Here is a 25,348-nt window from a genome sequence, read left to right as displayed (position 1 = left end):
AATTCATGTTTACACACAGTAGGTGCATAAAAACAGGCCCTCATTTGGCTCTGCGCTGAGCCAGAGCAGCCCATCCTGGTATGGTCACGGGTTCACTGGGGATGAGGTTTAGCATGGTGTGGAGGAGTGTTGATCCTGTAGGGAGGAGAGGTGGTCAACATGTTATCTTTGTTGGAAATTTGCCTTTTCTGTTGGGTCACCCTGACTTTTTGTGCCCTTTTTGAACCCTGCTTTTGACTCTGTGCACTCCTTCCAACATAGTAAAATTGGTATATTTCTGATTGGGATATGTAACTTACCCAAAGGCCCCTAGTAAATGGTACCCACAGTGTAACCAGGGCCTGTGCCACTAGTGGCCTGTGTCACCAGTAGGCTGCAGTACTTTTGTGCCAACGACTGCAGTGACAACGCAAGCATGACTGCAGGACGGCCACCAGCAGCCTGGCTGTGCAGGGTTGAATTGCAAACTCGACCTGTTAAACTAACCCTTTTTGACAGGCTTCAACCTTCCTTTTAAATATTTATAAGTCACGCCTAAGTAGAACTTATTGCAAATAAAGGCAGCATACATGGTATTTAAAAGTATTGTATCTAAAAGTTTAACGTTAAACATGACTGAACAGTGAAAATGTCCTGAAAGCCATTTTCACTGTAGCAGGTTTGGCTGTTCTATAGGAAAACACTGCGATGGAATATTAAATACTAATTCTGTATCTCAGAAATAGGACTAGGTAGAAAAATAAACGACTAATTTTAATAGTTGTTAAAAATCCAATACAATGGCGAAATCAGATTTGTTCGAAATATTATGGAAAGGTAACTTTTACAAAGTTGCCTTTCACCCTGCCTGAAGCCCCCGGAAGCTAGGTCTGTATTTTGTTTTCCCACTTCGGCCGCCAGTAATCAGCATTGAAAAAGGTATGAATAAGGTGTGTACTTGCTCCCAGGAGCAAAACAATAGGCTGATTTGAATGAGCAGAAATGACCCCTCTGAAGCTGACAGAAAGTGCAAGGGGGGCTGGGAGAATTATTTTTGGCATTACAGTGTCAAGTCCTGCTAAAATGTCACATTCTGCTTGGCAGGTTTTGTGGGTCTTTTCATGTGACACTTGGGGTGTACTTCAAAGAGGACTCCCTATCACCGGCAGATATTAGCTGATGCTTGGGCCGTGCTCTTTTGTTTTCTCGCCAGCAATATAAAGCCCCATTCACAGTGAACCCCTTTTGGCATTACAGTGCCACAACCTGTTTGACAGATCTGCTAGGTTTACATATAACATTTGGGGTGCACTTCAGAGGAGGGAAACAGAATGCCAAAACGATTTGTGTGCATCCACTGTCTTCATCAAACAGGATTTTGGTGTTAGATTTGGGAGGTAACTGGGATTACCATAATACACTCCCCACACACGCCCAGCCCTCAGAGCCCCAGTTTAGTGTGGCTGAAGACATCATCCATCTTGCAAATGACCAAAGCAAGTAGGGTTCACCATAGAAACCTTTACCCCACTGGTCAGGGCATCCCCAGGAGTCATTCCTATGCACTGGTTCATGCCAGGCATAAACGTGCACTCCTAGGCACCCACTACAGAACACTATCTGAGGAAGATCAGAAGAGGATTCAACCTGCTATCTGCAACCTGAGAAGAACCCTCGAGGACTGGACCTGCTCTTTCTCTCTTGTACGCAGGACACAGAAGTGCTGTAGCACACGCTGTGGTGGGTGCGTGGTGTTGCTGATGGAGGCCCTACCTCAGAGTGACACTTGGTGCGGGTAGACCCAGCGAGCAGAGCAGTGGCTGACACCACAATGGCTTGGTGCTTTGGCCGGCAGAGTCTGCGGCTACTTGTGACTCTTGTGTGGACAGGGCATAAAGGAGTCTGCGGTGGGTGGGTGCTTTGGTTGCCAGATACTGTATGCCACGATGACTTTAGCGTGTGGAGGCAGAAGCAAACAGAGGCTGCGGTGGGTAGGCATTGTGGCGGACATTCTGCAGTAATGGAGACAGATCGATGGTGAAGGCTGAGGCTAGAGGGTGCTGTGGCTCTTGTTTATGGAGGCTGTGGTGAGCAGGCGCTTAGGTGGGCAGTAGACGATGCCACGGTGGGTGGGCGCTGTTATTGGTGAAGGCTGTGTCTGACAGTGCTGTGTGTGAAGGCAGATGCAGATCGGTGGGCAGGGCAGTAAAAGACGCTGTAGTGGTTGGGTGCTGTGGTTACTGAAGGCTGGGTCTCACGGTGTCTCTTATATATGGAGACTGTGATGGGCAGAGGTTCAGGTGGGCAGGACAGAGGCCTCAGTAGGTGGGACGAATGTGGCTACATAGATTAAAGAGTATAGCATGACTTATATCTCCTTCTCTTTCACTGTGTCTCTGATTTACATAAAATCACATTCAACCAAATTGCTGCCCCTTACTTGCATGCCATTTAATAAAAGCATTGTCTTGTCTCTTGCTCTGCAGGACGATTTCACATTACCTCCCAGTTGTTGATATCCAGTAGCTTCAGGCAGTGATGGTGGTGGCAGCCGGCCTGGCCAAGCGCCTGGCCACCGTCTTCACTGGCCTGCTGGAGTGCATGGGTTTTGCTGGTGTGGTCTTCGGATGGGCGTCACTGGTCTTCGTGCTCAAGCAAGAGAAATATTTTGCTAATCTCTGCACCACTGACAACTCAACCAACTCCAACTCTACGGGAGAAACAGGTGAGGAGCTTAAGGGGTCATCATTGTTTAATTGTTGTGTCGAGGGTCCACTGGTCCTGGAGTGCAGGGGTCACTAAATACACTCCAAGGTGCTGGGCTTGTTTTGAGACAGGGGTCCTTGAACATAGGCAGTGTCAGAACCCTCTCTTGGGGCCAATACCAGAATTGCCTATATATTTGCATTTTACGGTACCTTGCATCTGAGACCTTGACGAGTGATGTATGGGAAGGTAGGCGACGCAGAGGGATTGATTGCAGGTGTTTTTGAGGTCCCCATTGTTGACCAGGAGAGGGATGCGTGATTCCGGAAGTGCAGCATAATCAGAATATGTAAGTGATTTCATGGATATCTTGAAACTCTGGCAACTTTGGTGACTGCAGTCCAATGTCTGACAGCAAGAAAGGTCTGCAGGTCACCATAGATTACTAATGTGCGGGTTTAGGAGACTACCATAGTGCGAGGGGATGGGTTCTGCTTATTTAATCTGCCCAGGTTTTCCACTTTTTGGTCACCTGGGTTTTGACCTTTTACTGTAGGTGAGCCTCCTAACTGGTGACTCGCCCACAGTAAATGGGCTGTGCGTGTTTACTGTCATTGCCCCCTTTTAAGACGCAGCAAGGGCAAGTGGCACTTTGCTGGTTACACATGTACATGTGTGCACACCAGTGTGCACATGTGTGAGGGTTGCGCGTGTGAGACTCCTGACATCCTGGCAACTGCACACAGGGAGCCTGGTGCAGAGGGGACTCTGCAGGATTGGACATTTTGCTGGTGTAGGCCTCATCATGTTAGTGCGCACTCGTAGGGGAAGTAAATGTGGTTTAATGTCTTGTCTGCAGTGACACTCCATCATGTACCTATGGGGAAGACTGCTTTAGATGGTACTTTTGCTTCCCTTTGGCCTACAGAGATCAGTGATGTGTTGAAATTGGGTGGAACCTGTATGCCAGACCCACATCTGTGCGCTCCAAGAAGATATCTGTACAACTTATGGGTCATCGAGGATTGTCACATTTCTCTGGTTCGGCTCAGGGTCAGATCCCAGACCTTTTGTCACCCTGCTGTGCCAAGTTAATTCGTTTTCTCTCCAGCAGCAGGAACAAAGGCCTCGCCACACAGATGGAATAATTAAAAGTGCTTCACTCAACTCCTGAGGAGGAAAGGGATGGGGATGAAGGAGTTGCATCAATCATTCAGATGTCTCACTGTGCCAGGAATGGGTCAGCCCAAGCCCACTGAATAAAGGAGGGAGCCCAGACCTCTGGAGCAACACAGGAGGGGACTCCCCTTTGAAGATTTGGTATGAAAGGCCCTGACAGTGATGCCAGCAAGAGGCAGAGCTGAGGGCCCCAGAGGAGATGTGACCAGGGACTCCTGAGTGATGCCATTTTGAATCTTTCCAGCATGCTGTGGAGGAGGGCTAGAACAGGGGGGGAGGTGATGTGGCACCCCAGGGTAGGTCAGAGTTACCCAGCTTCTAGACCTTTATGCCCCCACATAAAACGTCTTGCACAAGGGGGAGAGATACCTTGGGGGTGCTTTTCTGCTGGAGACTGCGACTGGTGGCAGCGGCCATGGAGAGATGGAAGGAGGAACCCCTGATGTCCATCTGGACTAAGAACCCCAGATGACTACAGCTAACCCCAGGACCAGTGGGGCCCTTCCCAGGACCAGGAAAGCTAGTCCCCTTAGACACCTTAAGGACTAGATGGGAGAAGAACTAGACTTCTGCACCAGAAAGGAGAGGGGCACCAGAGGAGAAATAGGAGAAAGGCTAGTGCAGGGAGCCAGTGAACCAGCTTCCTGCAAAGTTCACCACCTTGGAGGCCAGGAGGCCATTGTAAAGATCTTGAGCCCAAAACCATGTAAACCGTCCCAATGGGGCCTGAGATATCAGGAGGATCTGACCATTGACTCCCTCAGTGGGATTACAGAGCGCGTGGAGTTCCACTGCCCGGCTGCTAAAATCCTCCCTATCCCTCTTACCGGCATGGGCCAGGGGGTGGCTGCAAGGAGATATTGATTTAGTAAATCCTGGGAGACGGCATTCATGGGTCCCCCTCTGCAGAGCGACGAGGGCCCATGGATTCTAACCCCCGGTTTGGATTTCCCCTAACTCCAGGTCACCACCACAGTAAGAAGGTGGGGTGTACCGTTGTGCCCCCCCCCCCCATGAGTGAAGCCAGGGGACTGGGACCCCTAACTCCAGGCCCCACAGGAAAAGAAGTGCCGGGGAGTGCTACCGCATCCCCCCCCCCCAAGTAGTGATGAGCCTCCTCGGTTCCCCGTGCTCATGTCTGGGGGAAGCAGGTGGCCACCACCAGAACGAGCGCCCAGCCCGCCAGGGTGGGCAGGGACGAGCAGAGCTGCCAGCTCCCGCAGCAGCAAGAGAGAGGCTGCCACCCAGAGGCCAGCAGCACAGCTAGGGGTGGGCTCCCTGAGCTGCCCAACAGTGGGAGCATGCGATAAAAAAAAAAATGAAAATGAAAAGCGGCTCAAGGTGAGACCACCAGAGACGAAGCAGCGGCGAAGCCACCTATTTAAAATTCACAAGCTCCGCACAGACCCCCATATTTCTCTGCAGGGCTCTTCCTCAGCCCAAAGAGCTTGGTAATGTGGTGGCCCCAGGATGGCAGGGGCACCACCAATGTAACCAAGAAGGTGTGGGGGGCTGTAGGCATACTACCCCCAGAGGAATTTAATAATGTACTGACCTTAAGTTTGGAGGGTCTAGAAAAAAACAACCAACCCAGGACTTCCTTTAGTTTCTCAAGCACTCCCCAGGCTGGAGCATGGGCTCCACAGCTAGGAGTGCAGCGCTCTCTAGGGGCTAAGTTTACGGCTACTGGTCTGTGGCCTAAGATAATAAAAAAGATATAGGAACATGATACACCTTGGAAATGAGTTATTTAAGGATGGTTGTTACAATGATCTGAAATGCTTTATTGAAAAGTGTCCTTCATACCAGTTTGGCACTGATTTCTATCAAAGTATTACGCACCACGAGTCCAAGCAAGGCTTTATCTCAAGATGTCAACAATGCTTTACTTAAAATGTTGTTAAGGCTGACCGTAACTCACACCTAAGATGCAACAATGTTTTACTAATGATGATGTAGGCACCCTATTGCAACGCCTGGTTACTTCTAATAAGTGCAGATGGGGATGTCATGCTTTATTACTGATGATGTGGGCACATGATTGCAATGCTTGATTATTCTTAATAAGTGCAGCGGGATCATGGTTACTGAAGTCAGTGATGGAATGAAGTATTACCGTAACCTGTGATTCCAGTCTTCAAATGGTACTCTGTTGACCTAATGTAAACTGACACCCCCATATTTGGTTATGTACTGTAGTGTACATAAGGTGGGGAGGATACTGTGAATTTTGGGGTCATGGCCCTTTATAGGTCAAAGGTAATGTTACCAAAGATATTACCACCAGCTGTTTGTATATTTGTAAATTACTGTGTAGTATTGAGTAGTGTGCGTGTAATAAATGTACTTTTACTTTTCTAAAGAAAAAGCACAGACTGGACACTTATTTATTGAGTGTTATTACTGTGTACCAGTGAATGGTGATTACTGGTCCACACCACCCCTTGAGTAGGCCTTGGACTGCTCCGTTTCGCCACCCTGAAGCAGCCAAGCGCTACAATGGGGTCTTTGGTTCCCAGTGGAGGATGAATGTGGACCTATTACTTGTGCTGGCCACATAACTAATGGCCCATTTCCTTACACCTACATATAAAGAGAACTGGCCAAGAGGTCATGGCTGAGAAGGAACATGTTACACGTGTGAACAGTAACAGTACCATGTGTTCTGATCTTTGGATGACTTTTAATACCAGGCTTCTCCAACGAGTAGCTCGGAAGCTATTGATAGCTCTCCAGCTACCTGTAAGTAGCTCTTCTGTGTGCAGCCGGTGAACTAAATTAGAAACATATGCTTGTTTAAATTAACATATCTATACCAAAATTGAAAAGCTTGTACTCAAGATGAAATGTGCTCAGAAAATGTGTTCAGAATTAATATAATGATGTTTGGAGAAAAACGGTTGAATATTTGAAGCGATATGAGTGGTGCTGGGGAGACTATTGCTAATAATAATAACTTGGTGCAAGGAGCAATGCAGCTATGAATGTTATGTATTACCCATGCAGAGGTATTCCACATTGACAAAATATTTTTTACATTATTGCAGCAGTCGAGCCTGGTGCACTGAGGGGATCGCTGTTGGTAATCTTGTATATGGCGGCCACTAATCTAATCTTGTGTGATGTGGTTAGTGTTACACCTCTAACAATATTACTAGCTCAGGAGGATTTTCACTGAACATATGTAGCTATTGTTAAAGGAAATGTTGGAGACCCTTATTTTATACAAACTCCAGGTCGCTGAGCTGCTCCTTCCAGCTGCACGGACCCAGGGAAGATTTGAGGATTGCTGTGATGCCACCTCAATGCCCATTGTCCATGCCAACAAGGATGTCCGCGTGTACAGGTTGAAGGCAGGGAGCCAGGTGGTAGGTAGACTACTTATGGATAGTGTGATAAGTGCACCTTGGTGTGGAATGGCAAGCACTAGATCAGGGTGTCCTCTAGTACCGTACCTAGGGGCCTCCAGATACAGTATCTGGATGTCTTCTGGCATGGACAGCAGAAGATCCAGGTGTTTTCTAGCATGCTACCTGGAGGCCTCCAGATGTCTCCTAGTATGGCGAACACAAGATCTGTGTGTCTTCTGGCGTGGTATCTGGTAGCCTCCAAAACGGTATCTGGATGTCTCCTGGCAGAGTGAACATGAGACTGGATGTCTTCTGATGTGATGTCTGCAGGCCTCTACATACAGTATCTGGATGGCTGCTGGCACAGAGAACACAAGATCGGGTGATTTATGGCAGGGTATCTGGAGGCCTCCTGGCATGGCGAGAATGAGATCAGATGTCTTCTGGCATGGTATCTGGAGGCCTCTACATAGAGTATCTTGATGTGCCCTGGCATTGAGAACACAAGATTGGATGACTTCTGGCAGGTTATTTGGCGACCTACAGACACAGTATCAGGATGTCCCTTAGCATGGTGAGCACAAGATCGGTTAAATTTTAGTGTGGTACCTGCAGGCCTCCAGATACAGTATCTGGATGTCTCCTGGCATGGCGAGTACAAGGTCGGGGTGATTTGTGGCATTGTACCTGGAGGCCTCCAGATACAGTATTTGGATGTATTCTCGCATGGTGTGCACGGGATCTGTGTGTCTTCTGTCGTGGTATTTAGGGGGCCTCCAGATACAATATCTGGAAGTCTCCTGGCATGGAGAAGATGAGATCTGAAGTCTTCTGACATGGTACCTAGAGGCCTCTAGATACAGTATCTTGATGTCCCCTGGCAGGCGACACAGGATCAGGTGATTTCTGGAAGGGTATATGGAGGCCTCCTGGCATGGCGAGCATGATATCAGGGCCCGTATTTATACTTTTTTAGTGCCGCATTTGCGCCGCTTTTTGACGCAAAAGCGGCGCAAACTTACAAAATACAATTGGATTTCGTACGTTTGCGCCGCTTTTGCGTCAAAAAGCGGCGCAAATGCGGCGCTAAAAAAAGTATAAATACAGGCCCAGATGTCTTCTGGCATAGTATCTGGGGGCCTCTAGATACAGTATCTTGATGTGTCCTGGCATGGGGAACACGAGATCGGACGACTTCTGGCAGGGTATCTGGAGACCTACAGACACAGTATCTGGATGTCCCCTGGCATGGCGAGCACAAGATCAGATTACTTCCAGCGTGGTACCTGCAGGACTCCAGATACAGGATCTGGATGTCTTCTGGTACGGGAACACAAGATCAGGTGACTTCTGGCACGGTACCTGGAGGCACCCAGGTACAATGTCTGAATGTCTCCTAGCATAGTGAGCACAAGATCGGCTGATTTCTGGCAATGTATCTGGAGGCTTCCAAATACAGTATCTTGATGTCCCCTGGCATGGCAAGCACAAGATCTGGATGTCTTCTGACATGGTACATGGATGCCTCCTGGCATGGCAAGATGGAAATTAGATGTCTTCTGGCATGGTATCTGAAGGCCTCCAGATACACTACCTGGTTGCCTCCAGGCATGGTGAGCATGAGATCAAGGGGGTCATTACAACATTGGCGGTAAAAGCCACTTACCGCCGTCCAGAAGACCGCCAACACACCGCCGCGGCCGCGGTAAACCGCCACGGTCATTATGACCCACAACTCGGAAACCGCCAAAATACAGACACCCACAGAAGTCCACCACACCAAAGGCCAGCGATAGACTGTCGAAAACAAAACCGTCACGCCAACAGAACTACGCCCATACTATCACGACACACGAATCCATGCTGCGGTCTTTCAACCGCGGTATCCCATTGGCGGTACACACCGCCGCGCTCAAAATACACACACTCCTACAAAACACAGCCACATTGGACAAATCCAAATACACACACCTGATACACATACAAACACCACTCCCACACACCCAATACAATATAAAACACACACCCACAACAACCTCAAACCCCCACCACAAAAGAAATCTGGACGACGCACAGAGAGAGAGACCATATAGAAGAATCGAGCACCCAGACGCACATATTACCATCACCCACACAAATACCACGCACTTCACACAACACACCAATACACATCACCACACTTATCACCACACATTCCACCCCACACATCACCTACACCACCCCATGGCACCGCAAAGACACCCCAGGTTTTCGGAGGAGGAACTCAGGGTCATGGTGGAGGAAATCATCCGGGTAGAGCCACATATTTTCGAAGCACAGGTGCAGCACATCTTCACTACTTCATCCCCACCACCCCACCTGCATGCCAACACATACCCCCACCCTTAGCCTCACCCCTATCACTCCTACTGCTTGCAAATGTCCCACCATCACAACCCACCCATCCCAAAACCAAGCCCTGCATGCGACCACAAAGCATGGACACCCATCACCAAAGCATGCCCACTGCACATACCCGTACCCCCCCAATCCACCGACACAAAAGCCCCCACACAGGAATGCAAGCACTGAGGGACACGGGCACCCACCCATTGCACACCATGGCACACACAGATGCAATAATCATGCATTTATACCCCTGCAGGACCCCTACGCAACGTCACTGCACAGGAGGGTCCACAAATGTCCACCCCCCCCCAGAAGAGGCCCACAGTGATGACAGCAGCTCTGTCGACCTGGATCTAGATGACCAGCCCGGCCCATCGGGGACCTCGGGACAGTCGGTTCCCCTCACACAGCCACAGGCCACTGCAGACCTACCCCCCTCTGGAAACACCAGCACAGCACCCACCCAGCGGGCCCACACCTCTGTCTCCAGGACACGTCAAGCAGCAGTGTGTTCACCACTACAGGGCACCCAGGTTAGCCCACCACCCCAACAACAACAGGGACCTGGGGGCAGTGGCAGTGGGCACACAGTCCAGGGGACAGAGGCCCAGGGAAACAGGGGAACTGGGAGGGCTGCTGTGCGAGAGGGTGGGGACAGGCCCAGGGAACCCACTCTCCACGAGGCCCTTTCCTCCATCATGGGAGCATACCACCACTCCCAGGAGACGATGGCTACGGTACTGGCCAAGTTTCAGGAGACCCAGCGCATGCAGGAGGAACAGTATTTGGGATTCAGGGAGGAACTCAGAACCATCAGCTCCGCCCTGGGCACCATCGTAGGGGTGCTGAATCTGGTAGTGACCACTTTGAGGGACACTGTGGCACCACAAAGGGCCCCTGACACTAGCATGGACCAAGAACTGCCCAACACCTCCGCCGGCGCTAGTGGACAGGAGGCACCGCCACAGGACCAACAGGCCACCAGCACCCCACCCCCTCCAGAAGGAGAACCACCCCGCAAGCGGTCCCAGAGATCCAGGAAGAGGACAGAGAAAGATGCCAAGACCCCCGCCAAGAAAGGATACCACCCTGATAGTCATCCCACTGCCCCACTTTGTCACCCTGTCCATCCTTAAACTGCCCCAGCTCCACTTCCCAGACCCATTTGGACAATGCACCTGTGAGACTAATAGACTGGACTCTGCCATGGACATTCCTCCACCATCACCCCTCACCTATTTACAACCCCCCTCCAATATTTAGCACCTTAATAAACACCGTTTTTGCACAAAACAATCAGGAGTCTGTCTGTGAATGTGAATATATTTATCTGTTATTCCAGTGCCAAAATGCTTATTTACATTGTGATGCCAACATACCAATGTCACACAGCTGTAGTCCATGGGGGAACAAAGGAGATGTCACACTGTGGCACCCAGATCTCTGAAATCGGAAGGGAAAGTGACAACTCAGTTACCATACACTGGGTGAAAAGGACTGACAGTACAGAGGTAGTAGTGTTTAAGTACATGTAGTAGGCCGGTTTGTATTCTTACCTCTGTTCATTGGAAATATTGCAGTATCACCGTGTTCCTGTTGTCTATGTCGTCTTCTTCGTCTTCCTCCTCTTCACTCTCCACAGGCTCCACAGCTGCCACGACACCACCATCTGGACCATCCTCCTGCAGAAAAGGCACCTGGCGACGCAAAGCCAGGTTGTGAAGCATACAGCAGGCCACGATGATCTGGCACACCTTCTTTTTGAGTAGAATAGGGATCCACCTGTCATATGGAGGCACCTGAACCTGGCCTTCAGGAGGCCAAAGGTCCGCTCGATCACCCTCCTAGTTCGCCCATGGGCCTCATTGTAGCATTCCTCTGCCCTAGTCCTGGGATTCCTCACTGGGGTCAGTAGCCATGACAGGTTGGGGTAACCAGAGTCACCAATTAGCCACACACGGTGCCTCTGGAGCTGACCCATCACATAAGGGATGCTGCTATTCCGCAGAATGTAGGCGTCATGCACTGAGCCAGGGAACATGGCATTCACATGGCAGATGTACTGGTCTGCCAAACATACCATCTGGACATTCATGGAATGATAATTCTTCCGGTTTCTGTACACCTGTTCACTCCTGTGGTGGGGGACCAAAGCCACATGTGTCCCATCAATGGCACCTATGATGTTGGGGATATGTCCAAGGGCATAGAAGTCACCTTTCACTGTAGCCGAATCCTCCAACTCAGGGAAAACGATGTAGCTCCGCATGTGTTTCAGCAGGGCAGACAACACTCTTGACAACACGTTGGAAAACATAGGCTGGGACATCCCTGATGCTATGGCCACTGTTGTTTGAAATGACCCACTTGCTAGGAAATGGAGTACTGACAGCACCTGAGGGGGAATTCCTGTGGGATGGCGGATTGGTGACATCAGGTCTGGCTCCAGCTGGGCACACAGTTCCAGAATAGTGGCTCGGTCAAGCCTGTATGTCAGGATGAGATGTCTCTCCTCCATTGTCGACAGGTCCACCAGCGGTCTGTACACCGGAGGATGCCGCCATCTCCTCACATGTCCCAGCGGACGGTGCCTATGAAGGACAACAGCGACCACAGAGCCAAACATCCCAGAGGTACGTAACCCCAGCTTTAAAAAAACACGGATCTTAACCCATCGAATGGCTTGTATGAGTGTGGATGCAAGGCCTAGGTATGTGTGACGCAGTACAAAAAGTAAGGCATGTAGGCCCCTGAAATGGCGGCTGTCTGACCTGTAAAGTGTGACAATGGGATGTGAGGTAACTGCGCTGGCGTTGTACACCGTGGCGGTAGGCGGTCGAAGACCGCGGCGCAATGCTGCATTGGTTAACATTGGACCCTATGGGTATCAGGAGCCAATGACGATGTGCGCCGGCGGTCGCGGTATGCACCGCCGCGGACGTGACCGCCATTTTCTCTCAGTTCATTCACTCGATACCTGATCTTCGACAGGAGAGGACCTACACTGCAAGTGCTGCTGTGACCTCGGTCTGGAAGGGACAATGGCTCATGCGACTGGGGAAAGAGCCCCTGCCTTCACATCGGAGGAGTTGGAGAAGCTTGTGGATGGGGTCCTCCCCCAGTACGCGCTACTCTAAGGTCCTCCAGACAAACAGGTAAATACACTGGGAGCATGCTGTATGGGCTATGCCTGTGTTGAGTGGGGTGGATGAAAGATGGGGGGGGAGAGATTGAGGCATGCTTGAAACGACGGTGAGTGCATGTGCCACATGGCAAGGGTAGGGATGTGGGGCCACTCACATTGATGGTGCAGGAGGTAATTACTTTTCTCCTCCCCCCGTACATTTCATATAGGTCAGCGCCCACCAGAAGACGGATATTTGGCGTGCCATCGCCAACGACGTCCGGACCCTGGGGGTCCACCACAGACGGGGCACCCACTGCCGGAAGAGATGGGAGGACATTCGCCGCTGGAGCAGGAAGACGGCGGAGGCTCAGCTGGGGATGGCCTCCCAACGTGGGAGGGGTGCCCGTCGGACCTTGACAACCCTGCTGTTCCGGATCCTGGCGGTGGCCTACCCCGAGTTTGATGGGCGCGTGAGGGCATCACAGCAGACACAAGGGGGTGAGCACTCTCACATTCTGCTAACTTTGCGCGCTGTGGAGGTGTCTGGGTGGGGGAGGGCTGTGGGTATCCCTAGGCCAGGGCGAGTCCCGTAGGCGAGGCCCCTCCGTAAGGCACGGCCCTGTGCCCCCGCTCCCCACCTCTGTTGAGTGCCAAGTACAGCTATTCATGGCCTTGTGTCACCTATGTGTGCAGATGTCGTCCATAGCCTTGTAGGCCATGTCCCAGGGATAGCAAAGTGGACCCCAAGTGCGCGGCGTAGTGCAGGGGGCTTCTGTGTCTGTGCTGTCCACCAACGGTAGCGGGAATGCATGCACTCAACTTGTCTTTCTTCTGTTTCCCCCCCCCCCTTTTTGTGGTGTTGCTGTTCATGTGTGCATTAGCATCATCAGGCGGAGGAGCAGTGGCACCGGAGCACGAGGGAGCTGCATCCCACATGGCCATGGAGGGCCACACTACCGATTCTGAAATCGCCAGTGGGACGGAGGGTGAGGGGAGCTCCACGGCAGGGACACGAGCGGACATTAGTGGATCGGACTCGTCCTCTGATGGGAGCTCCCTTGTGGTGGCATCTCTGCCCCCCGCAACAACAGGTACAGCCGCCACCCCCCGCACCAGCACCGCCCTCCCAGCAGCCCCTCAGCATTTGCCCCGTGCCCGCTCACCCAGGAAGATGGGCATCTCCTTCGCCCCAGGCACCTCAGGCCCTGCCCCAGTCACCCCTGCTGCCCTCAGTGAGGAGGCCATTGACCTCCTCAGGTCCCTCACTGTTGGGCAGTCTACCATTTTGAATGCCATCCAGGGTGTAGAAAGGGAAGTGCACCAAACTAATGCATACCTGGAGGGCATTCATTCTGGTCAGGCTGCCCTTCATCGAACCCTGCAATCTCTGGCCTCAGCACTGATGGCAGCCATTGTCGCTGTGTCTAGCCTCCCCCCTCCAACTTCCTCCACCCAGACCCAATCCCCTGTACCTCTGCCTATCCCAAGCACACCATCAGACCAGCCTGCACACACCTCAACACCCAAGGGCAGGTCACGCAGACATAAGCACCACACATCCCACAGGCAGTCACACAAGCAACATCCACATACAGACATACCAACATCCACTGCCTCCACTGTGTCCCCCTCCTACACGTCTCCCTCCTCCCTGCCAGTGTTGTCTCCACTCATACCTGCATGCACAGCATCTTCAGCCACTACGTCCCTCAGCAGCACACACACCAGAACACCCCGCACACGTGCACTCACCACCCCCACTGCAATTTACACATTCCCTGTGTCCTCTCCCAGTGTGTCTGTGCCGCCCCCTCCCAAGATATACAAACGCAGGCAGCCACCCACCCAACAGCCATCCACCTCACGACAGCCTACAGGCCAGGCACCTGCACCCAAAGCCACCCCACTTACACCTCCTACAACCACAACCTCTTCCTCCACTCCCATTCCCACTACACCTACCCGTCCCACTGCTCCCCAAAAAATGTTCCTGTCCAAACTTAACCTCTTTCCCTCACCTCCCCCACCCCGTCCATGTCAAAGGCCCAGAGCTAGCACCTCAGCCACTACATCACCGGGCCCGGTGGTGCATGTCGTACATGGACACTGGAGTGCACCGCCCACCAGGGCAGCCAGTCTGGTACGGAGCCACAGCACAGCCAGCCCCCCCCCCCCCCCCTCAGAAACATCCAAAAATTTACAGTGCACGGCGGCAGAGGGTCAAGACACCAGGGACAAAAAACCCTACCAGGGGTCCCGGCGGGAGTGTCGAGGCAGCTGGGACACCGGCCAAGGTGGGGAAGGGCCACAGGAGATCAGGAAAGGCTGGGAAGGGCAGCACGCCCGACAACACCGCCAGCAGCCCAGCTGGCCAGGAGGGCCCCGCAAGCCCCATCCCAGCTGGCCAGGAGGCCACCAAAAGCCCCAGCACAGCTGCCCAGGAGGGCCCCAGCACCCACAGGACAGGTGGCCAGGAGGGCCCCGCCAGGCCCCAGCCAGATGGCACATGAGCACCCCGGCATGGCCAGCACCGCTGAACAGGGCACGGCTATCCCTAGCACCACTGAACAGGGGACCGCCATCTCAAGCACCGCTGAACAGGGGACCGCCATCTCAAGCACCGCTGAACAGGGCACGGCTATCCCAAGCACAGCTGAACAGGGGACCGCCATCTCAAGCACCGCTGAACAGGGGACCGCCATCTCAAGCACCGCTGAACAGGGCACGGCTATCCCAAGCACCGCTGAACAGGGGACCGCCATCTCAAGCACCGCTGAACAGTGCACGGCTATCCCAAGCACCGCTGAACAGGGGACCCCCATCTCATGCACCGCTGAACAGGGCACGGCTATCCCAAGCACCGCTGAACAGGGGACCACCATCTCAAGCACCGCTGAACAGGGCACGGCTATCCCAAGCACCGCTGAACAGGGGACCGCCATCTCAAGCACCGCTGAACAGGGGACCGCCATCTCAAGCACCGCTGAACAGGGCACGGCTATCCCAAGCACCGCTGAACAGGGGACCGCCATCTCAAGCACCGCTGAACAGTGCACGGCTATCCCAAGCACCGCTGAACAGGGGACCCCCATCTCATGCACCGCTGAACAGGGCACGGCTATCCCAAGCACCGCTGAACAGGGGACCGCCATCTCAAGCACCGCTGAACAGGGCACGGCTATCCCAAGCACCGCTGAACAGGGGACCCCCATCTCAAGCACCGCTGAACAGGGGACCGCCATCTCAAGCACCGCTGAACAGGGGACCGCCATCTCAAGCACAGCTGAACAGGGCACGGCTATCCCAAGCACCGCTGAACAGGGGACCGCCATCTCAAGCACCGCTGAACAGGGGACCGCAATCTCAAGCACCGCTGAACAGGGGACCGCCATCTCACGCACCGCTGGCCCATGAGCGGCAGGGGCAGTGCTGCATCTGTGTCGGACAGGGCTGCACGATGCACTCTGGGCACCAGACCCCCCCAGAACCAGTGGAGACTGTTATCCACTTGAGAGACTGTGGCTTTGCACTCCCCAGGATGGAACAGTGGGAAACCCACCCACTGTAGAGACTTGAGAGACTGTGGCTTTGCACTCCCCAGGATGGAACAGTGGGAAACCCACCCACTGTAGAGCCCTCGTGGATCTGGCGTGGTGCACTCATCCGGCTGAGGTGCCCCCCCTTCCCTTCCCCCTGAGGTGCCTGTAGTTTTGCGATCTGATGCCCCTGCAGTGTTCTCTCCGTTGAGGTCAGGTATCCGGTGTGGGCTTTGCCCATGTTTTTTGGGCCCAGTGGTCCATGGACAATGCCTGGTACAATGCCTGGACTTCTGAATTTGATGTATATATTAGTTTTTAGTGTGTATATATTTTTGATTGCTGTATTTCAATATATTTCAATGGTTACAGTCATTTCCTTTTGTCTTTGCATTCTTCCAGGGGGTCTGGGGGGTGTAACTGTGATGTATAGATATGTATTAGTGTGTGTGTTGTAGTGGGTGAGGGTGGGGGTGGGGGTGTTGCGTGTGTGTCTCCCTGTTTTTTCCCTCCCCCCTTCCCTGTGTCGTAGGTGCAGTACTCACCGTTGTCTTCTGCGCCGGCGTACGTGCTCCTGGTAGAGGAGCAGGAAGACTATGGCTGGGAGGATTTGGAGTTCCGGGTCCATGGTGTCCTCATTCCTCGTGGGGTGTGTAGAGGTGAGCGTTTTCCCTTCGAAATGCCTGTTTCCGCCTTGTTTTTATCAGCGGTGAATCCGCCCCGGAAAAGGTGGCGGATTGGACTGTTGTGATACTGTGGGCGGTACTTTGACTCCTGCCTGTCTGTTGGCTGTGACCGCCGCGCTGTTTGTCTGTACCGCCGTGGCGGTCGGAGTGTTAAAGTGGCTGTCTTTGTTGGCGGTTTCCACCACGGTCGTGATTCCATTTTTTTTTCCCGCCGGTCTGTTGGCGGTTTTACCGCCGCTTTAGCACCGACCGCCAGGGTTGTAATGACCACCAAAGTGTCTTCTGGTGTGGTATGGTATCTGGAGCCCTCCAGATACAGTATCTGGATGTCTCCTGACACGGAGAACAAAAGATCCAGTGACTTTTGAAGGGGTATCTGGAGGTCTCCAAATACAGGAGTTAGATGTCTCCTGGCATGGCGAGCACAAGATCAGACATCTTCTGACATGGTACCTGGAGGCCTCTTCATACAGTATCTTGATGTCCCCTGGCATGGCAAGCACAAGATCGGGTATCTTCTGACATGGTACCTGAAGGCCTCCAGATGCAGTAACTTGATGTCCCCTGGCATGGCGAGCACAAGATCTGGATGTCTTCTGACATGGTACATGGATGCCTCCTGGCATGGCAAGATGGAAATTAGATGTCTTCTGGCATGGTATCTGAAGGCCTCCAGATACACTACCTGGACGCCTCCTGCTATGACGAGCATGAGATTGGATGTCTTCTGGCATGGTATCTGAAGTTCTCCCGAAACAGTACCAAGATGCCTTCTGGCATGGTGAACATGAGTGTCTTCTGGCTGGTGTCTGGAGGTCTCCAGATACTGTAGCTGGATTTCTCCTAGGAGAGCGAACATGTTCGAGTGTCTTCTGGCATGGTGTCTGGAGGCCTCCAGATGCTATAGCTGGATGTCTCCTACCATGGCGAGCATGAGATTGGGTGTCTTCTGGCATGGTATCTGGAGCCTCCAGATATAGTATCTTGATGTTCCGTGGCATGATGAATCATTGGTTTTTACTTTGAGTTTATCTCCGAATAACACCATATTCAGAGCCTTGATCTATCTTCCCCTGGGATATTCAGCCTCTTTTTCGAAATAAGTGGTGGAAACTTTATCGCCTCACACTATTAAAAATCCCAATTTCATAATTTTATGGCTCTATATTTACCATATTCATGATGTATCCAATTATGTGGTACGACCCTCTACTCTGCTTATGTCCGGGTTACAAGTGGCCCTAATTCCTGGTGGGACCGATAACGCAAATTACCGGCTTCATGGAGAATTGCAAGTGAATTGGTGTTAAACAACCGGTACTTGCAGATGCAGGATTGAGCAGAAATCATCCAGGCCCTCTCCTAGAGGACTTTGTCCCTAGTAAAAGCAATATTGATTCAAGACTACATGTGGAAATCAGTGCGCTAGCATAGCTTGTCATGGCCCATTGCATAGGGGACCCGTAGGGGAGTAACTTGTGACCACCTAGTAATAGTGGGAGTGGTATTACCAGCCTTTTTTCACAAGATCTTTCACAATGAGGTTCAGAGTGTTGTTCCCAATATTGATCTTGGAAAGTTGAAGGGCTGAGTCACCCCAACTGGGATTTCAATTTCTGACCTGCAAGTCATGGACACAAGTCAAAGCGGCAGGTGCTTAGCTCACTAAGCCATCTGACTGTGTTCCTGGGCCCGAGGTCATGCGTCTGTCAACTTTGAAAAGCTTTCAAATATCCTGGCACAATTTGGATAGCCTAAAAATCAGTTGTGGACATCCCTTGTTTAAAGTTAGCAGAGAATGTGATGGCTGGAGTGCTTGAGTTAACTTCATCTGTTAGAAATACCTTAGACAGACTCACTTAGACCAACAGTGGTGAGTGGCATGCTTGAATTCTCTCTGGACCACATTCTGGTTCAAATTTTTCTGCTCACTGTGCCACTCCAGGCAGGGACCAAGCTTATGTAAATCATCCTTAGGCTTTCTCCAACAGGGACAGTCCTGCCCAAGGTGCCAGGTCGCTTCCCCTCTGAACAGAAACAAAAGTAACCTTGAAGCCTTAATAGGCCCCATCAGTGATGGAGTTTGTGGTCAGGACCAAGACTGATTTGCATATGATTGGTCCCAGTATTTAATGGAACAGAAGAGCTAAATAACCATGGTTTTGAATGTGGTAGTAATGACCAGACCTGGGTCTTGTGCTCATTGTACCATCCTGCTCAAGTAGATGAGTTCCAGCTGATGCAAAGTGTTAACACAGAAAGAAGTGCCTCATGGCGGACAGTGGCATAAACACTCATGACTGAGAAGGATAGAGGATAGAGAAGAGCGTACGACGACCAGCGAGGGAAGAGAAGTAACATGCTAAGGAAGAGAAACTGAGATGGGATGAGCATCCCCCAGATCCTCGGAATCTGGACAAACTTTCTTTAATACAGAGGAGCTTGTCCGCATTTACAAACCTCTGGGACACAACCAGTGGTGAGTGAGGGTGAGAACAATATATGATATATTAAGTCTACGCTGTCGCGTAGGCTCTCATTATCCTAATGAGACTACTGGATTTTGAGCAGCAGAATCGTCCGTGGTGTGGGAGACTGAGTCTAACCCACTGCAGGTGACACCTGTCGCTCTAATCCAGGTTGTGCTCCGGCCAACTAGCAGTGCCTCATCTCTACCAAAGGATAGTGATGATTGGGCAGCCGAGCGCATGACATACTAGGCTTCTCAGGGAAGTAGTGGTCACCCAGGTCGCATCCGGGTCTCTCATTTACAACTTAGGCCCTCATTACAACCCTGGCGGTCGGTGGTAAAGCGGCGGTAAGACCACAAACAGGCCGGCGAAAAAAAAAAATGGTCATCCGCCACTTCACCATTCCGACCGCCATGGCGGTGAAGACCGCTGGGCTGAAGATTGCGGTCTCCAGCCCGACGGTTGTCACTAGACCGCCGACGGTATCAGGACCCTGCATACCGCCATGGATCTCGGGTGGTTGGGAACCGCCATGAGATCCATGGCAGTAGGCACTATCAGTGCCAGGGAATTCCTTCCCTGGCACTGATAGGGGTCGCCCCTATCCCCGCTACCCTCCACGAATCCTCCCCCCACACCCCTCACCCCCCTGCCACCCCCCAAAGGCACAACCCCCCTCCCCACCTGACCCCGAACATGCACATATACACAGCCCTACACGCACACACCCCCAACATGCACATATACACACCCCTACACGCACACACCCCCAATATGCACATATACACACCCCTATACGCACACATACACCCCGACAACACATACCCGCACACATACAAACAGACATGCACACCGTCCGACTCACACACATTTCCCATACACAGAGCACCCCCCCACACGCATACACTCACTCACTCACCCCCTCTACACTCTCACACGCACACCCCCATGCACGCACACAACACCCCCACACCCCCTTCCCTAATGGACGATCAACTAACCTTGTCCGTTGATCCTCCGGGAGGGGACGGGATCCATGGGGGCAGCTCCGCCACCAGCACACCGTCACCAGAACACCGCCACACCGAATCATGGGACGTGATTCAGTGGGCGGTGTTCTGTTGACGTGGCGGTGGAGGTTGAGCAACCTCCGCTTTCCCGCCGTCCGCCAGTATGGCTGCTGGCGGCTTTCCGTACGAAAAAGGACGGCGGTGTGCCAGCGGTCATAATACGCGGCACGGAAGACCGCCACCACTGGCCGTCTTCTGCACGGCGGTACCTCAGCGGTCTTGCGAAAAGACCGCCGAGGTCGTAATGACCCCCTTAGTCTCATATATAAATGACAAACAGAAGCAGTATATGTTTCAATAATGAGTTTAATAAAACAACTGCATCTTAGATTGCAAACCGTGAGCTGCAATAACCAGGACAACACCACATGACAGTATTAAAATTGTGACGAGAAGAGTGAAGCACAAAAACAACGGTATCATATTGTCACTATGATCGATGGACTATTTCCTATCTAGGTATAATTTGAGCACAGCATGTTAAGCTCTAATTCTGCCTTTCAGGTTCCCCTGGGAAGACATCAACCCCCATACCTGAGCAAAGGCCTGTGGTCTGCGATAGCATCTGTAGCGAAGCATTCAGCAATCAGCATACAGTTGTGGTTCCCTGGCTGGAATCTCCCTCTAACGTGTAAGGGACAAGGAAGTGTTTATATAATAACACAGCTGATGTTCTGAGAAAATGTCCCTACGTAAGGATGTGTATTTTCTACGAATGTTGGAGACTTAGGGCCAGATGTAGGAAGGCATTAGCACCTCGCAAACAGCGAAAAATGCTGTTTGCGAGGTGTTAATGCCCTCACGCGATGCTGAAACACAGATTGCGAGTCGGTACCGACTCGCAAAATGTGTTTCAGACTCGCAAATAGGAAGGGGCGTTCCCTACCTGCGGTCTGCGTTAGCATCTGTAGCGAAGCAATCAGCATACAGTTGTGGTTAGCTGGCTGAAATCTCCCTCTAAAGTGTAAGGGACAAGGAAGTGTTTATATAATAACACAGCTGATGTTCTGAGAAAATGTCCCTACGTAAGGATGTGTGTCTTCTATGAATGTTGGAGACTATGGTGGTCATTACAACCCTGGCGGTCGGTGTTAAAGCGGCGGTAAAACCGCTAACAGGCCGGCGGTAAAAAAAATTGAATCACGACCGTGGCGGAAACCGCCAACATAGACAGCCACTTTAACCTCTTAAGTGCGGGCGTCGGCCACTGGCCGACGCCCACACACCCTCCCTGGTGCGGGTCACGACCAGGAAGGGCATGACGCACCCGAGGATTTTTTTTTTTTTTTTTTTTTCCCCGGGAGACACGGAAGCTACCGTGTCTCCCCCCGCCCCCCACCCGCCCCTTTGTGACGTCAGCGCGCCGCTTTGTGACGTCAGCTGTGCTGCGATCGGGGGGGCCAGGGAACACTGGGGGGTCAGGAAACATTTTGAAAAGGCCTCGTAAGAAAGGGGAGAGTCTCCCCTTTCTTATGAGGCCTTCTGAAACGGTTTCCTGGCCCCCGATCGCAGCACAGCTGCGATCGGGGGCCAGGAAACCCCACTAGACACCAGGGATTTCACTTTTGGGGGGCGGCCCCCCCCGGAAAACGGGCCACCCCCCCCCCCCCGGCATAATTTTCTTAAAAAAAAAAAAAAAGGTAGGTGCCCCCTGGGGGGGGGGCGGCGCAATCGCGCCCCCACCCCCAGGGGATATTTTTTTTTTCAAAAAAAACATTTTTTTTTTAAAAAATGAAATGACAGGGGGTCGCCCGTGGGCAGGGTGACCCCCTGTGGGGGCAATTTTTTTTTTAGATGTTGTAGGGTTTCCCTGGGGGGCATTTTGGCCCCCAAGGAAACCATACAACAACTAAAAAAAAAATTCTATATATATATATCTATGTAGATAGATATATCTAGGTACATGGATATATCTATAGATATATCTATGTAGATATATATTTATATATATATATATATATATATATAGGTAGATCTGTATCAAAGAGATTTATAAAGCGCGCTACTCACCTGTGAGGGTCTCAAGGCGCTGGGGGGGGAAGGGCGGGAGGGAAAGGGGCTAGGAGGTTCACTGTTCAAAAAGCCAGGTTTTGAGGCCCTTCCTGAAAAGAAGTAGGTTTTGGGTCTTGCGAATGTGGGTTGTGAGTGCGTTCCATGTTTTGGGTGCAATGTAGGAGAAGGATCTGCCCCCGGTGGTGGTGTGTTTGATGCGGGGGTCAGAGGCGAGAGAGAGGTCAGCTGAACGGACGTTTCGTGTGGGGGTGTGGAAGGTGACTCTCGTTGAGGTAGGCAGGGCCTGTGTTGTGGAGTGATTTGTGTGTGAGGATGAGGATCTTGAAGGTGATCCTTTTGTCAATGGGGAGCCAGTGGAGGGATTTGAGGTGTGGAGAGATGTGTTCGTGTCGGTGGAGGTCGAGGATGAGTCGTGCTGCTGAGTTCTGGATGCGTGTAGTTTGCACTTGAGTTTTAGAGTGGTGCCGGCGTAGAGGGCGTTTCTGTAATCAAGCCTGCTGCTGATGAGTGCGTGAGTGACAGTTTTTCTGGTCTCTGTGGGGATCCATTTGAATGTTTTTCAGTATACGGAGTTTGTTGAAGCATGAGGAGGTAAGAGCGTTGATTTGTTGGGTCATAGAGAGGGAGGAGTCTAGGATGATGCTGAGGTTGCGTGCGTAGTTGGCGGGGGTGGGTGCAGGGCCTAGCGTGGTGGGCCACCATGGGGGGTCCCAGGTTTTTTTGGTGAGGGCCAAAGAGGATTATTTCGGTTTTGCTTGAGTTGAGTTTCAGGTGGTTGGCTGTCATATATACATCACTTTTGTCAATATGTGTGTGGTTTCACTGGGGGGAAAAGGGTCCGACTTGTCTAGTGGCAGTTTTAGTGCCATAAAGAAGCGCAGAAGGTTTATATGCCTACTGCAAAGAGCACATCTGTATTTTATGTAAATAGCTGAGTACATTAGTAAAGTCTATGGAGAGATGAAGGGCACTTTTGCTGGGTGGTAATGAGGGAATCCGAGGAGGAGGGAGTGGGAGCACCAATAATGATTGTTGTACTGGGCGCAGGAGGTGCTAAAGACTGTGACGAATGGTATGTGACAAGGTGTTTTTTGAGTGTCTTGAAAGTACGTGCTGATTGAGGGAAGAAGCGCAGGTAAGGTGGCCTCTACTGTTGCACGTATCTCACACACACCATCGATTTTGTGACTGTCTACGTAGGCTAGTGTTTTAGAGCAACAGTTTAGCCAATAGCAGAGATGGCATCTTGATGGATGACTGCTGCCTGCACTCGGGTTATAGAGGACCGCTCTGACATAGGATCAGAGACTGAGACATCAGATACTGAGACAGCATCTGAGGGATAGGACAATGGCGCAGACTCTGGGAGTGATTTTTCAGTCAGAGGAGTCCCATTCGAAAACTCCTCTTCCAGTACATTATGAGGGAGGTGATGAGGACAGTCCTGCTGTCCCTTCGCAAGCTGTTCATGCAACTGGGTAATAGTGGGTTAGGCCAACCCAGAGAGCAGGTGAATGCGGCGGCAAGCAGAGAGAGAGTGCTCTCTTGGGAGCTCACCAATTTAGTTCAGCCCCAAATTCCACCACCCAAATCATATTGTGGAGACATCAAAATTGTCTATGGCAAAACAAACTGGTTTTGTAAGGCAGGCACCTGTGTTTTTGGTCCTGGATTCGGCGGCCATATAGAGAAACACACTAAACCCAAACATTTCTGGAAACTAGACATTCGGGGGAGTCCACAGAGGTGTGACTTGTGTGGATTCCCCAAAGTTTTCTTACCCAGAATACCCTGCAAAGGTGAAATGTTGAAAAAAAACTCTATTTTTCTCACATTTCTGTCACACAAACTACAGGAATATGCTGGGATCCACAACATTCCTACCACCCAGTGACTCCTCACCTGTCCTGATAAAAACACTACCCCACTTGAGTGCCTACACCTAGTGCCTGTGTCAGGAATGGATCACCCCAGGGTCAACAGCTGCCTCACGTAAGGACCAACATTGACCGTTGTGTGATCTATTCCTGTCGCAGGCACCAGGCCTAACCACACAAGTGAGGTATCATATTTATCGGGAGACTTGGGGGAACGCTGGGTGGAAGGAAATTTGTGGCTCCCCTCAGATTCCAGAACTTTCTGTCACCGAAATGTGTGGAAAACGTGGTATTTTAGCCACATTTTGAGGTTTGCAAAGGATTCTGGGTAACAGAACCTGGTCCGAGCCCCACAAGTCACCTCATCTTGGATTCCCCTGGGTTTCTAGTTTTCAAAAATGTGCTGGTTTGCTAGGTTTCCCCAGGTGCCGGCTGAGCTAGAGGCCAAAATCCACAGGTAGGCACTGTTTTCTATGAAAAAATGTGATGTGTCCACGTTCTGTTTTGGGGCATTTCCTGTCGCGGGCGCTAGGCCTACCCACACAAGTGAGGTATCATTTTTATCGGGAGACTTAGGGGAACGCCGGGTGGAAGGAAATTTGTGGCTCCTCTCAGATTCCAGAACTTTCTGTCACCGAAATGTGAGGAAAACTTGTTTTTTTGGCCACTTTTTGAGGTTTGCAAAGGATTCTGGGTAACAGAACCTGGTCCGAGCCCCGCAAGTCACCCCTCCTTGGATTCCCCTAGGTCTCTAGTTTTCAGAAATGCACAGGTTTGGTAGGTTTCCCTATGTGCCGGCTGAGCTAGAGGCCAAAATCTACAGGTAGGCACTTCTCAAAAAACACCTCTGTTTTCTTCCAAAAATTTGGATGTGTCCACGTTGCGCTTTGGGGCGTTTCCTGTCGCGGGCGCTAGGCCTACCCACACAAGTGAGGTATCATTTTTATCGGGAGACTTGGGGGAACG

The 25,348-nt window shown here is 51.6% G+C and overlaps 1 protein-coding gene across 1 annotated transcript in view; it reads left to right on the top strand.

Annotated features, from left to right (window-relative positions):
- The first annotated feature begins 2,487 nt into the window (after window positions 1–2,487).
- Window positions 2,488–25,348, top strand: part of LOC138294019 (equilibrative nucleobase transporter 1-like) — a 387,196-nt gene continuing 364,335 nt past the window's right edge. Inside the window, exon 1 of the mRNA XM_069233271.1 lies at window positions 2,488–2,704. Within this exon, the coding sequence (XP_069089372.1) occupies window positions 2,518–2,704 (187 nt within the window). The 5' untranslated portion in view covers window positions 2,488–2,517. The remainder of the gene's footprint in view (window positions 2,705–25,348) is intronic.

Source organism: Pleurodeles waltl, chromosome 4_2 (genome assembly GCF_031143425.1).
Source record: "Pleurodeles waltl isolate 20211129_DDA chromosome 4_2, aPleWal1.hap1.20221129, whole genome shotgun sequence".
In the NCBI taxonomy this organism is placed as follows: domain Eukaryota; kingdom Metazoa; phylum Chordata; class Amphibia; order Caudata; family Salamandridae; genus Pleurodeles; species Pleurodeles waltl.
This window is presented reverse-complemented; position numbering and strand designations above follow the sequence as displayed.